Source organism: Crocuta crocuta, unplaced genomic scaffold (genome assembly GCF_008692635.1).
Source record: "Crocuta crocuta isolate KB4526 unplaced genomic scaffold, BGI_CrCroc_1.0 scaffold105, whole genome shotgun sequence".
Classification (NCBI taxonomy): domain Eukaryota; kingdom Metazoa; phylum Chordata; class Mammalia; order Carnivora; family Hyaenidae; genus Crocuta; species Crocuta crocuta.
The window spans coordinates 274,936-290,770 of NW_027530499.1; the positions used below are offsets into that span (position 1 = coordinate 274,936).

Below are 15,835 nucleotides of genomic sequence, written 5' to 3' on the forward strand. Positions count from 1 at the left end.
ATACTTTTATTCTCCTTCCTAGATAGATTAATTTGAAGTTTATATAACTAAAAATTTTAAGATAAATAGCTGGTGCTTATGACCCCCTGCTCCAAAAGATCTGATTGCAGAATGTAATAAAATAACTACCTTCTTTTTCTTGACCTTCATTCTCCTTCCCAATACCATAGTAGTGTTTTCTTAATAGCACACAATTAATGACTCATATTAAACAGTATCAGCTATAGATTAACTGTGACAGGTCTTTATTTTTACTACTATTATTTGCCAATCTTTCCTCATTCTATAATATTCCATATAAATATAGACTTTTAATAATAATTTGGAAAAATTCCTAAAAATCACATTACATTAAGGAGAGAATACTAGACTATGGAATTATAAATTACATTTTTCAAAACTGTAATACAAGCCACCTATTTAAGTGTATTAAGCTCTAAAGACAAAAAGAAAGGTAACAAGTGCACCTATGTGTAAGCTCTGGATGATTACATGCTAAATTGCAGAGCTCAAGAAATGAGAACTATAGCCATAATTAGTGCACAAAGCTGACATTAGTAATTAGTACATAAAGTTAAAGAATAATTCAAGGCACATAAAAGGATATTTTGAGTTGATAGTCATTTTAAAATGCTACATTAAAGAGATCACAAGTACATATTAAGCATTTATGAATAATAATTATCTTTAAGGAACACTTTAAAGATTTATAAAAATACAAAGGCTATTGTATTAATTCATACATTAGTGTGAATTTAATTTTTTTTCTCAGTTTAGATTGTCATCTAGGACTCTGCAGGAAATGAGACTTTGGAAAAATGTCAGATACAGTTTGTTGAATTCCAATCAGCCATCTCCTTACTTCTATTTCTTTCTAACAGAACTCCAACTTTGTTCACATTTTCGTAGCAAAGTACAGATAGCCCTGGATGAATCACAATTAACCTAATCAAATTTCCCTTTGAGTATCTGGTTTAGCCAATAAATCTTGATAGGATATCAACAGGGTCAGCTTTTGGATAAAGTTTCTTTCTGGATCAAAAAAAGGTGGGGGGGGAGGTGAGGAGAAGAAGGAAAAAGAGAAAGGAAGATTAGAAGGAGGAGGAAGAGGAGGAAGAAGAAACAGAGAAGGAGGAGTGGGGGAAGAGGTGGAAAAAAGGAAAAACTTGCCAGGAGAAACTCTGTGTTCTTAACTTTGCATTGGATCTTAGCCAAAAGGCTGAGAAGTGATGTATTCTTTGTAAAAAATTTTTTTAATGTTTTATTTATTTCTGAGAGAGAGAGCGAGAGAGAGCAAGAGAGAGACAGAGCATGAGCAGGGGAGGGTCAGAGAGAGAGGGAGATACAGAATCTGAAACAGGCTCCAGGCTCTGAGCTGGCTGTCAGCACAGAGCCTGATGCAGGGCTTGAACCCATGAACTGTGAGATCATGACCTGAGCCAAAGTCAGACACTTAACTGACTGAGCCACCCAGCTGCCCCTAGGAGGGATGTATTCTTAACTTTGGATGCAGTTATGTGAAACTCTGATATCTGCAGCTTCAATAGCCATCTTTGGACACTGGGGGACAAAAAGACAAAACTTAGGTCTCTGACACTAGCTGACTGGCAAGATGGGGAGTTTGGGACCTTGAAAATAATACCGAGCCACTGATTAATCAACCCTAGAACTACTTTCCTCTAGACTTTTGTCATGTGAGATAACATCTGTTATATATCACTTTTTGCTCGGTGACCCTGTTTTGTGGATCTTGTTACTTGGAGCCAAAATGTATTTTACCTGACATGGCTATAAAAAGCAGTTTAAGGGGACCTGGGTGGCTCAGTCAGTTAAACATCTGACTCTTGTTTTCGGCTCAGGTCATGATCTCATGGTTTGTGGTTTTGAGTCCTGCATTGGGCTCCATGCTGAAAGGCTGGGAGCCTGTTTGAGAGTCTTTCTCTCCCTCTTTCTCTGTACCTCCCCTGATCACTCTTTCTGTCTCTCTCTCAAAATAAGTAAATAAACTTAAAAAAAGAAAGCAGCATATGGTCAGGCTCATTCCCTAATCCTAACCTTACCACTAAACTCTAATCCCTTAACTCCTAACCCTAACCATTACCCCAAACCTAACCCTCTGGGGAGGTCTCTGAATTGCAGGATACTGGGCACATACCATCACCATAACCCTAACTCTAACTCTAATTCTAAACCTATACCTGGATCCAAAAAACCAGGTTCATGAACACACAATTAAAAAAAGAAAGCTGAGAAGCAGCCTATTTATTCTGTACAAGACCTCAAACATTTAAATATTGGTAGTATTTCTTTTTTTTTTTTTTGCATTTATTTATTTTTGAGAGACAGAGACAGAGCATGAGCAGGGGAGGGGCAGAGAGAAAAGGAGACATAGAATCCGAAGCAGGCTTCAGGCTCTTAGCAAGTGTTCGGCACAGAGCCTGAAGCGGGCCTCGAATCCATGAACTGTGAAATCATGACCCGAGCTGAAGTCGGACACTTAACTGACTGAGCCACTCAGGTACCCCAACATTGGTAATATTTCTAAAAATGGATGTGAAAGAGATAAAAACAAAAGGAACATTTGAACAATCATTTAAAGAGTATTTATAGATCCAAATCTCATTCTTGCCTCAGCTCAACAGACTGCTGTCACGTCTATTCTCATCCCAGCAAAAGTCTGGGGTTTTATTCTCTGGAAAGATCTCTGAACTGCAGGATGCCAGGGACATAACCTCACCCTAACCCTAACCCTAACCCTGGCAATGACCCTAAAGCTAACCCTAGACTTGAGAAAAAACAAAGAGATTGCGCGCGCGCGCGCACACACACACACACGAATATTACTCAGCCATAAAAAGAATGAAATCTTGCAATTTGCACTGATGTGAATGGAATGTCTTCTCTCTCTCAGCTCCTTCCCCATTTGTGTCCTCTCTCTATCTCTCGAAATAAATGACTAAACTAAAAAAAAAAAAAAAGAACTATCCTGTGACCAGTAATCTCACTACTGGGTATGTACTGAAAATATCCAAAAACACTAATTCAAAGGAAAGCATGCATTCTTATGGCAGCATTATTTATAATAGCCAAAATATGGAAGCAGACCAAGTATCCACCAATAGTTGATTTGATACAGAAGATATATATGTGTATATACGTATATATACATATATATAAATTAATATTATCTGGCCAGGAAAAAAATGAAATCTTGCCATTTGCAATGACATGAATGGAGTATTATGCTAAGCAAAATAAACCCACCAGAGAAAGACAAATGCCATGATTTCACTCATATGTGGAATTTAATAAACAAAAGAAAAGAGCAAAGGGGAGGAAAAAAAAAAGAGAGAGGTAAACCAAGAAGCAGACTGCTCACTACAGAGAACAAAGTGATGGTTACCAGAGAGGAGGTTGGTAGAGGATGGGTTAAATAGGTGATGGGGATTAAGGAGTGCACTTGTTTTGATAAGCACCATGTGTTGTACAGAAATGCTGAATCACTATATTGTATACATGAAGCTAATATTACACTGTATGTTAACTAACTGGAATTTAAATTGAAACTTGAAAAAAAGCACTATTCATTTATGTGTGGTCAATGCATCTATGGATAATCCAAAGGTTATATGGGACACTGTATTCAGAACCCAGGGGAATATGCTCAAGTAGGTCAGAGAGCGACCTTTGTATACTCACATCAAATCCAGCTCTCACAATCATCACTTTGTAAATACATAAGAATTCCAGTTCTCAAAGTTGTAAAAATAATAATGATAAAAAAAAATCCAAACTAACCAAATCATAGGTCTGGGTGGCCCAACATGCTTTCTGAAAAGTGCTTGTATTTCTAGGGTCTCAGATCAAGTAAATGTTTCTACTCTATTCCATATAAACCTTGTTTACTACCAAACACTCTGAATTGTAAAAAATAGAGCAACATAATGTGTAAAGTGAAAATAGCACTATATTGAAACCAGAAACCTTAGTAGTGAGTTCTGGCTCTACTAATTACTAGGTCTAAGACTTTAAGCTTCACCTTTTTCATTTGCAAAATTGAAATAGTGCTTATATCATGAATTTTTATGAGCATTATATATGATAGTATAAAATTGTTGTATCTATTGTAAAATAACATGCAAAGCAAATTATTTAGTGACATACTGTAGGTAGATGTTTGTAAAATGAGAGAAAGATTCCTTTATTCACTATAAAAACTGGATAGGCTTGACAAAGTTAATCATCTTTTCAAGCTTAAGACAACTTTATGGCTTTCTTTTCATGTGATGCCCACTGCCAAGGTAGAGAGGCAATACAAAGAACAGCTAATGCCAAAATACATGTATTTAAGAAGATCCTAAATTGTATTGTAATTTTTATTTTATTAATATAAAAGTATGCCATTTATTTCTTGTAACTCATGATACAAAAGCCAGACAAAGTCATTACAAGACATGAAAATAACTAGTAGAGTAATTGCTTAATGGTAAGGTAGTTCTATTTTTAACTTTCTGAGGAGCTTCCATACTGTTTTCCATAGTGGCTGTACCAGTTTGCATTTCCACCAACAGTGTAAGAGCGTTCCCCTTTCTCTGCATCCTTGCCAACATCTAGTATTTCCTGTGTTGTTATTTTTATCCATTCTTAAAGGTGTGAGGTGATACCTTATTGCTGTTTTGAATTGTATTTCCCAGCTGAGTGATGTTGATCATCTTTTTATGTAGCTATAAGACATCTGGATGCCTTCTTTGGAAAAATGTCTATTCGTGTCTGCTGCCCATTTTTTAATTGGATAATGTTTTTTTTGGGAGGGGTGTTGAGTTTGATTAGTTCTTTATAGATTTTAGATTCAAAACCTTTATCAGATATGTTATTTGCAAATATCTTCTCCCATTCTGAAGGTTGCCTTTCAGTTTTGTTGATTTTTTCCTTCACTGTCCAGAAGCTTTTTATTGTGATGAAGTCCCCATAGTTCATTTTTGGTTTTGTTTCCCTGGCCTCAGGAAACATATCTAGTAAGAAGTTGCTAAAGGCAGTGTCAAAGAAGTTACTATCTCTGTTCTCCTCTGGGATTTTGATGGCTTCCTGTCTTACATTTAGGTTATTCATCCATTTGAATTTATTTTTATGCATCGTGTAAGAAAGTGGTCCAGTTTCATTCTTTAGCATGTTGCTGTCCGGTTTTCCCAACACCATTTGTTGAAGAGACTGCCTTTTTTCCTTTGGATATTCTTTTTTTTTTTTTTGCTTTGTGAAAGGTTACTTGACTGTATAGTTATGGGTCCATTTCTGGATTTTCTATTTTACCAATCCAAGTGTCTATTTTTGTGCCAGTACCATATTGTCTTTATCACTACAGCTTTGTAATATAACTTCAAGTCCGGAATTTTGATGCCTCAAGCTTTGCTTTTCTTTTTCAAGATTGCTTTGGCTATTCAGGGTCTTTTATGGTTGCATACAAATTTTAGGACTGTTTGTTCTAGCTCTGTGAAAAATGCTGTTGGCATTTTGATAGGGATTGCACTGAATGTGTAGATTGCTTTGGGTAGCATAGACATATTAACAATATTTATTCTTCCTTTTTTTAGAAGAAAAATGTTATTTAAAGATGGCAATGGTTTGCTTACAAAATCCTAAAGAATCCATAAAACATCAACTAGCACTTGTAAATAAATTTAGCAAAATTTCTGGATACAAACTCATTATGTAGTAATTAACTAATTTTATATACTAGCAGGAAACAGTTGAAAAGTGAAATTTAAAAAAAAGGCATAACAGATGCAATTAAAGTTCTCTGCCTTTATCAGCCCTCACTCAACTGAGCTCTGTCTTCCTGACAACCCTCTCAGTCTTCTTCCCTTGCTCCAATAGGTGGCAACAACAGGCCATAAGAAATAAATAAGAAGTGATATATAAATACTTACCAGAATTAAAACAAATTCTATAAAACACTTTGAGAATTAGTTAATTTCTAATGATCTATTGGCAAAAATGAAATACTTCAGAAAAAGTCATGGGGATTGAAAGAAATTTAGGGTTACTTTAGAGTGACCAAAGAATCACAAAGAATAGAAGGATGAGAGGGGTAAAGAAGGGTCTTATTTTATTTAACCCCAGACTGGCTCTTTGTCTTAAGAAGCAGAGTAAAGTTAAGTATAAAGAGAACTGTGTTAGCTATAATTATCATACTTTTGCTTGTTAATTGGTAAGAGGAAGATTGGAACTCTTTGAAATATTCATAATGCATTCTAGAAAGAATATTTCTAGATAAACAAAAAGTTCATGTATTGTAACTTTCAATGACAGAGCAGGTATAGGACAATTTTTGTTACAGGAAATTAATGTGTTCACTTTATATTTAAAAAAATTTTAATGTTTATTTTTGAGAGAGAGAGAGAAAGAGAAAGAGAGAGAGAGAGAGAGAAAGGGGCAGAGAGAGGGGGAGACACGGAATCTGAAGTAGGCTTCAAGCTCTGAGCTGTCAGCACAGAGCCTGACATGGTCCCCAAACCCACGAGCCCTGAGATCATGACCCAAGCCGAAGTCCAATGCTTAACTGACTGAGCCATGCTGGTACCCTCACTTTATATTTAAATAAATTACTTTGTTTCAGTCCATCCCATGTAAATTGTAGAGATTGTTTTGATAATCAGTATAAATGAGGATTTTTTTCATTATTCCTCCAATCCATGAGCATGGAACATTTTTTCATGTCTTTGTGTCATCTTGAATTTCTTTCATAAGTGTTCTCTACTTTTCAGAGTACATATCTCTTACCTCTTTGGTTAGGTTTATTCCTAGGTATTTTATTATTTTCGATGCCATTGTAAATGGGATCAAATCCTTGATCCCATTTCTGCTTCTTCATTATTGGCATATAGAAATGCAAAGACTTCTGTATGTTGATTTTATATCCTGCAACTTTACTGAATTTGTGTATTGGTTCTAGCAATATTTTTCATGGAGTCTTTTGGGTTTCCTATATACAGTACAATGTCACCTGTAAATAGCAAAAGTCTGACTTCTTCCTTGCCAATTTGAATACCTTTTATTTCTTTGTGTTGCCTGATTGCTGAGGCTAGGACTTCCACCACTATGTTGAATAAGAGTAGTGAGACTGTCTTGTTCCTTAATTTAGGGGAAAAGCTCTTAGTTTTTGTCCATTTAGGATATTAGCTGTGGGTTTTTCATATATCACCTTTATTGTGTTGAGGTATGTTCTCTCTATCCCCACTTTGTTGAGAACAGAACAATTTTGAAGACTTAAAAATTCTCAACAAGTATTTAACAAATCAAAGGAAATATATTAAATGCTACGTCATAATTAAGTAGATTTATCCCAGGAATACAAGGTTGGTTTCACATTAAATAATTAATGTAATTCACCATGTTAACAAACTAAAAGAGAAAAACCATATGATAACTTCAAAATGTACAAAAAGATTATTTGACAAAAACCCACATCTACTCCTAATAAACTTCTCAGCAAACTAGGAATGGAATAGTACTTCCTTGATCTGATTAGGAGAACCTATGAAAAAATCTGCAGCTAACATCATACTTATTAATAAAAGATTGAATGTTTTCTATCCTAAAATCACAAACCACCAAGAACCCTACACTTATCATTCCAATTAAAAAATCAATTCTATTTATAATCACTAGAAATGTACAATATAAAACAAAAATTAGTCATAATTATAAGATGGCCTTCAAAATTCCTTCCCCACAGTATATATGGTTTATATAATTTCCTCTCCTTGAATGTGGATGAGACTGTCTGAATGTTAGCACTGTATTTTACTTCCATGATTATGGTAATATATATGGCAAAAGGAAATTTGCAGATGCAATTAAGATCCCAAATCAGATCATTTTTAATTAATCAAAATAAGGACTATCTGGGTGGGTCTGACTTAATTTGGCAGAAGCCCTTAAAAAGCACGAGTAAATTTCTCCTGCTGACCTCAAAGACAGAAATTACCATGAGTTCAAAAGCTGCACGGAACTGAATTCTGCCACCAACCTGAATAAATTTGGAAGAACACCATGAGCCTCAGATGGAAATGCAGTCCTGGCTGATCCACAGATTATAGCCGTAAGAGCCCTAAGCAGTGTATACAACCAAGAAGCCAATTCTCCTGACCCCATGGAAACTGATAATAACTGGGTGATGTTTGAGCCACTAAGTTTGTGGTGATTTATCTGTAAGCAATAGACCACTTATACAGATACATTTACAATAGTGTCAAAACATATGAAATAATTGGAGACAAGTCTGACAAAATATGTGAAAGACCTATACAATGAAAGCTTCAAAACACTGCTGAGAGAAACTAGGCCTTACAGAAATAGTGATATATGTCTTCTTCACAGGAAAATGGGAGAATTAATGTTGATGAGTCGTCAATTCCTGTCCAAATTGATCTGCTTTGATTCATTCCCAATTATTATCACAGCAGCCTTGTTTTGAGAAATAAACTGATTCTAAGATCTATATGAAATGAAAAATATCTAGAATAACCAAAACAAAATTTTTAATGAATAATAAAGTCAGAGAGTAATACTTCAAGTACTTAAGAACTAATATACAGCTACCTCAATCAAGACACTGTAATGCTGACATAAAGATTGCCATATAGCACAGCGAAACAAAATAAAGAGTCCAGAAATTGACCCCTACATACATGAATAACATTTTCAACACAGTGCAAAGGCAACTAAGAAAGGATGTTGTTTTCAGCAAGTGGTTCTGGAACAACTGAATATCCATATTCAAAACAAAAAAACCTTTCAATTTATACTTCATGCCATATTAAAAAATAGCTTAAAATGATTCATAGATATAAATGTAAAAACAAAAACTATAAAAACAGAAGAAATCACAAAACAGTAGATTTTTGTGACCTTAGGTTTTTGCAAGAATTTTTAATTACATCACTTAAAGCATAATTCATAAAAGTATAAATTGATGAACTACACTTTACCAATTTTAAAAACATCTTCTCTTCAAGGGACAGTTAAGAGAACTTAAAGATAAGGCACAGAGTGGAGAAAATATTTTCAAATCACATATATGACAATGCATGAGAATTCATAATGAACTCTCAAAATTCAACAATATGGAAATTAATGCAATTTTTAAAAAGCAAAGCATTTGAACAGACACCCCAAAGAAGATATACAGATGGAAAATACATACATGAAAGATGATAAACATCATGTCATTAGGGAAACGCAAAAAAGCCACAATGAGATGCTACCTATGTATCTATTAGAATTGCTAAAATTAAAGATACTGACCATACCAATTTTTGTCTAGGATATGGAAAATTAGGACTATAATATATTGCTGGTGGGAATGTAAAATGATACAACCACTTTGGAAAATCATTTGGTATTTAAATGTATACTTACTCATTTAGCCAGCCATTTCATTTCTAGGTATATACCCAGGAGAAAGTAAAACATATGCCCATACAAAGACTTGTACACATATTTCATAGTAGTTTTATCTGTAATACTAAAACACTGGAAACAATCCAAATGTTCATCAACAGGTAAATGGATAAACAAACTATGGTATATCCATACAATGAATTACTACTCATCAATAAAAAGAATGAACTAAGTATACATACTGCAATATAGATGAATCTTAAAATAATTATGCCAAGTAAAAGAGGCTAGATGAAAAAAATATACATACTGCATTATATTAAATTCTAAGAAAGAAAAAAGAATGTAGAACACATTTAGCAGCCAGATCTTCATTGTTAATATAACTTTCCAATAAATTACTGATTCTAGGACTGGGGAGGAAATAGACAAGATAATCTGGAGCATCTTTTAATAAAGACAGAAAGCAAGAAAGTGCTAAAACACACACATACACACACACACACACACACACCCCACACCACACACTCTTCCAGTGCCCAAAGCTGGAATAACTTAAGCAACAAAATAAAATAGTATTGAATTATAACCCAAAGTATAAAATAAATATACATGAGCTCATACTGATATAAATACAAGATTAAAGAAATTAGTAAATGGTGGAGAAGGGAGTAAATCTCCTATGCAGAAGAATTCCTAATAAATTATGTAGACACTCCACCCTAAAGGAGGAAGAACAGAACACTCTACTCCCCACATTCTCCCTTAAGTGTGGGCTTCTCATAGTGACTTCCTTCTAAAGTGCATAGTATGGAAAGAGGGAAAAAAGAGTAACTGTGCAATGGAGAAACCTGACAAATACTACTTCAGCCAGCTGATTAATGTTAACATCAAGGGTGTTGTCTGGTTGACAGTACATATGATGTGACCAATATGGCATTTTACTGCTGTGATTTTCCTCCTAAAAACCCATAAACCCAGTCTAATCATAAAATTCCAATGAAAGGGCATCCTGCAATATGCCTACCAGACTCCTTAGGGCTGTTAACCTTGTAAAAAAAAAAAAGGAAAGTAAGAAACTGTCACAGCCAAGAGGAGCCTAAGGAGACATGACAACAATGTAATATAGTGTCCTGGATAAAACCCTGGAAAGAAAAGAACATTAGGTAGAAACTAAGGAAATCTGAGTAAACTATGTATGTTAGTTAATAATGTGTCAATATCTCTTCCATAATTGCAACAAGTATACCATATTAATATAAGGTGTTAATAGGAGAAACTGTATTCAAAGGATATAGGGGATCTTTTTGTATTATCTGCTTAATTTCTCTGTAAAATCTAACACTGTTCTAAAAAAGTAAAGTTTTGGGGTACCTGAGTGGCTCAGTTGGTTGAGCGTGTAACTCTTGATTTCATCATCAGGATCGTGCTGAGCATGGAGCTTGCTTAAGATTCTCTCTCTCTGACCCACTCCCTCACTCCCTCTCTAAAACAACCAACCAAACAAATAGTAAACATATATGTAGGTGTATAATTTAACATTTAATAAATCAGATATGAATTAAAATAACTAATGTATAGCAACAGAAATCAGGTTAATTGGTTGCCTAGGGACAGATGGGAAATGGCAGGGACAGGAAGGAATAAGAAAGAGCAGTAGGAAAGAATTAAAAAGTGGTGTGAAGAAACTTCTGATGCAAAAGGGTATATTTATCACCTCATTTGTGGTGATGGTGTCATAGATACACAGATATGTTGAAATTTCATGAAACATACACTTTACATACATGCAGCTTATTGTCTGACAGCTATTCCTTAATAAAGCTTTTTTTTCCCAAAGTATAAACAAACTAACTTCCAAATTTGAATTGTCTTCTCCAAAAATAGTCTTCAAGAATATTTGGAGTTAGTCCTATCACATCTGAATGTAACCAGTAAATTCTGTTTCACTCTGAGATTCATATATTTGGGAATTCCTTTGCCAACAATGCTAATCACCCAGCATTAAATATCATGGCGTCATGATGATTAGGACATGCTGGGCTTCTTTATTATTGTTTTCCCATTTCACAATTTTACATCTTATAGAAACAAACCAGTCAGTCTTGCTGGCTTGAGGGAATTTTTATAAGCAATCAAAATTGATCCAAATATAGTTTGCCATTTAAAATGATGCCCAGCGCCAATTTTTATGGCTATAGCAACCTGCAAACCAAATTCCAAACCATCTACTATTTAAAAATCACACCCCTAAGAAGGTTGGCATTTTAATTACCTGAGTTTAAACCTACCTAGGCTACTACTACCTTTATAATATCGGGCTACTCCACACCTCAGTTTTCTCAACTATGAAATGGAGATAATAGTATCCACTTTACAGGACTGTTGAAGGATTAAATACATTAACACACGTAAAGGTCTTAAAAGGCTACCTGGCAGTGCTATACAGATTGTTCAAATTCTACAGATTCTATGGCATAAAATGTAAATGAAAATATATGTTGGCATAAAAATTTATACACAAATGTTGACAGCAGCATTATTCATAATAACTTAAAAGTAGAAACAACCCAAAATGTCCAACTGATAAATGGAAAAATATAATGTGGTACATCCACACAAATGAAGTATTATGTGGAAAGGAATTTAAGTATTGATACATGCTACAACATGGGTAAACTTTGAAAGCATTCTGCCAAGTTTAAGAAAATAGGATAAAAAACCACATACAGTATAACTCCGGTTTTATGATATGAAATGTCCAGAAAAGGCAAATTCACAGAGAAGGAAAATAGATTATGGCTGCTGGGAGATTTGGACTGGGAAGAATGAGGTATGACTACTAATGGGTATGAGGCTTATTTTGGGGGTAATGTAAATGTTCTAAAATTGATAGTGGTGATGGTTACTCAACTGTGAATATGCTTAAAAACCATGAGATAGTATGCTTTATAGTGGGTGAGATATATGGTATGTGAATTATATATCAATAAAGCATTTTAAGTGGTTTAAAATACACTGAAAAGAGAAAAGCCTGAAAGCAACAATGAAAGTATTAATAATAATAAACTGGTTCATTTCTCTAGTCTCATTTTCTTCCATTCCCATATTCATTCTAAGATCAATCCATAATGGATGGCCTCCTGGCAATTGCTATGTTATGTCTTCCTATTTAATGTGCTATGAACATACTCTCTCTGCTTCCTGGAATTCGCTTTACCCCTCTTCTACCTCCCTAATTTCTTTATATCCAAAATTTGTCAGAATAAGCTAATTGCTAGAACAATCAATTCCAAAATCCAGTGGCCTACATCATATAAGTTTATTTCTCATTCACACAGACCTGCCCTAGGTGATTTAGGGATCCAAGATCCTTACCTCTAATGGTTCTGCCCATCCTGGAGTCTTCCACTGAATTCTCTATATCCGGCTGAAAGATCCTGTTGGGGCAAAAGCACACATAGGATCTTGAGGAACTTTCCAAATGATTAATTCAGTTTTGAGTATTTAGTATGACATCAAGATACCCAATGGTCATGGATTCAGCAAATTGTTAGTTTTTTATTCTGTATCTCAAATATATTGCAATACTCTCCCCCGTCTACCATATCTTACGAAGTAAGACGTGACCTACTTAAAAACTAAACTTCAAAGATAATTATTGTTAAGAATTAAGTATGTTGGGGAACTGTATTGAGGAACTTATGATGTAGCACAGAATATAAGAATATAACCTAAGGAAAACTTTTCCTAAAGTGCTATTAGAAGTTGGAATGAATTCCTTATGACAAATTAAGGTGTGGTACCCAATATCTAAACTTCTAGAACAGGTCAAGAGACATTATCAACTATCTTCTACTCCCGAATTTCTCCGCCACATTGAGGACTGTGTGAGAAAAGCAAAACACATTGGATGTATTGAGAGAAATTTGAAACTACTCGCTTTCGGGGTGCCTGAGTGGCTCAGTCAGCTGAGCATTCGACTTGGGCTCAGGTCATGATCTCGTGGTTGATGAGTTCCAGCCGAAAGGCGGGCTCTGTGCTTACAGCTCACAGCCTGGAGCCTGATTCAGATTCTGTTGTCTCCCTCTCTTTCTGCCCCTCCCCCGCCCATGTTCTATCTCTGTCACATAATAAATAAATATTAAAAAAAAAAAAGAAAGTACTCGCTTTCAAGGAAGTCATGAGACAGAGAATCTCTTTTGTATTATTTAGGATCATCCTTGATACATTCACTCTAAAACATAATAAAGCCAAATATCTTCCTTGATGTTAAATCTTTACAAAACTGAAATCCTGAAAGAATCCATTCGCCTTTCCAGTTCGATTGGGCAGAATTCTTAATTGGTAGTAAAATATCTAACATGTTTATAAAGTTTCATCCCACAGCACCTGCCATTCAGAGTGGAATCAGACTAGCGGTTGGGAATACCCAACTCCAGAATTTCTGATCAGGTCCCTAATTGGTGTAAGAGAGGCTTTGGGCGGGGCATCCCGATAGGGAGGAGACATCATTAGAAATCCGTGGGGCCAGTCTACAGCTGTCACTATTCGAGTTAAGCTTTATAGTATTTGAGTGTTCGAAGATCTGGTGTGTAAGAAGCATTCTCAGTGTGAACTAGTTTCACCTGGCCCTTGAATGAAATAGGTTAGCACAGGCGTTTCTTCCTCCTGGATAGCCGAGAAACCCGAGAGCCGCAAAGATGATTGTCGCCAGTTATTCGTTGGAGCACGCAAAACCCGACTGTTTTTGAGAATGGGCCGTACCAAAAAGTCCAAGGAGTCCCAGGGTTTCAATGAGAAGGCAAGTAAGACGTAGTCAGGGATTAGAGCTACGCGAGGCATGCACTGGAGAAAGCTGGAGATGAGAGCCGCGCCTGTAGCCGCTTTCGAAGCCGCAGCCGCTGGAGTGCCGGACTTGTGAGTACTCTGCGCTTCCCGTGCTCGGACCGAAGTCGGAGAACTCTCCCAGCGAGGCGACGAAGCCCTGGGGACTGAACAACTGCACCCTTCCTCTGCCTTCCAGATGGAGGGCGAAGGCAGTAGCTGACCAGCGTCCTCCCCCTTCCGACCCGGGAGGTGGAGATCGCACCACCCCGCCCCGCCGGGGCCAGCCACATTCAACATTAATCTTCTCCTCCCGCTGCTCCTATATTCCCTGAACCCCCACCTCCTTCCCCTATCCCGCCTCCTTACAAACAGGGGAGGAGATAAGGGGAGTCCAGGCCGTCATGACAGAGCTGAAGGCAAAGGATCCCCAGGCTCCCCACGTGGCGGGCGGCGCGCCCTCCTCCACGCCGCTCGGATCGCCTCTGCTGGGACGCCGGGACGCGGGCCCTTTCCAGGCGGGTCAGACCACGGACGCCTCGCCTGCAGTCCCGGCCATACCCATCTCTCTGGACCGGCTGCTCTTCCCTAGGCCCTGCCAGGGCCAGGACCCGGACCGGAAGACACAGGACCAGCAGCGGCTGTCAGACGTGGAGGGGGCGTATCCAAGAGTTGAAGCCACAAGTAGTGCAGGAGCCGGCAATTCCAGACCCCCAGAGAAGGACAGGGGGCTGCTGGACAGTGTCTTGGACACGCTACTGGAGCCTTCGGGTCCCGAGCAGAGCCACGCCAGCCCTCCTGCCTGTGAGGCCGCCAGCCCTTGGTGCCTGTTTGGCGCCGAGCTTCCCGAAGACCCCCGGGTTGCCCCCACCACGCAGGGGGTTTTGTCTTCGCTCATGAGCCGGCCAGAGGGCAAGGCTAGCGACAGCTCCGGGACGGCACCTGCCCATAAAGTACTGCCCAGGGCGCTGTCACCGCCCAGGCAGCTGCTGCCCCTGACCTCTGGGAGCCACCACTGGCCCGGGGCCGCAGTGAAGCCAGCTCCGCAGCCTGCTGTGTTAGACGTGGAGCAGGTGGATGGCTTGGAGTCCGAAGGCTCCGTGGGTCCACTTCAGAAGGGCAAATCCCGGCCTCCGGGAGGCACGGCCGCTGGAGGAGGAGCTGCGGCCACCGCTCCCGGGGTGGTCTCAGGAAGCGTCGCCCTGGTCCCCAAAGAAGATTCCCGTTTCTCGGCGCCCAAGGTCGCCCTGGCGGAGCAGGACGCGCCAGCAGCTCCCGGGTGCTCCCCGTTGGCCACCACGATGATGGATTTTATCCACGTGCCCATTCTGCCCCTGAACTCTGCCTTCCTGGCCGCCCGCACCCGGCAACTGCTGGAAGGGGAGAGCTACGACGGTGGGGCTGCGGTGGTCGGCGCCTTCGCCCAGCCGCGGGGCTCGCCCTCGGCTTCCTCCACCCAGGTCGCGGCTGGCGACTTCTCCGACTGCGCGTACCCTCCCGACGCCGAGCCCAAGGACGACGCCTTCCCGCTCTACGGCGACTTCCAGCCGCCCGCCCTGAAGATCAAGGAGGAGGAGGAAGGCACCGAAGCCGCCGCCCGCTCCCCGGG

At 38.4% G+C, this 15,835-nt stretch overlaps 1 protein-coding gene across 1 annotated transcript in view; it reads left to right on the forward strand.

The window, feature by feature from the left end:
- The first annotated feature begins 14,630 nt into the window (after positions 1–14,630).
- The window catches only part of PGR (progesterone receptor), an 83,315-nt gene continuing 82,110 nt past the window's right edge, over positions 14,631–15,835 (forward strand). The window contains exon 1 of the mRNA XM_077766717.1: positions 14,631–15,835. Coding sequence (XP_077622843.1) covers positions 14,631–15,835 — 1,205 coding nt within the window.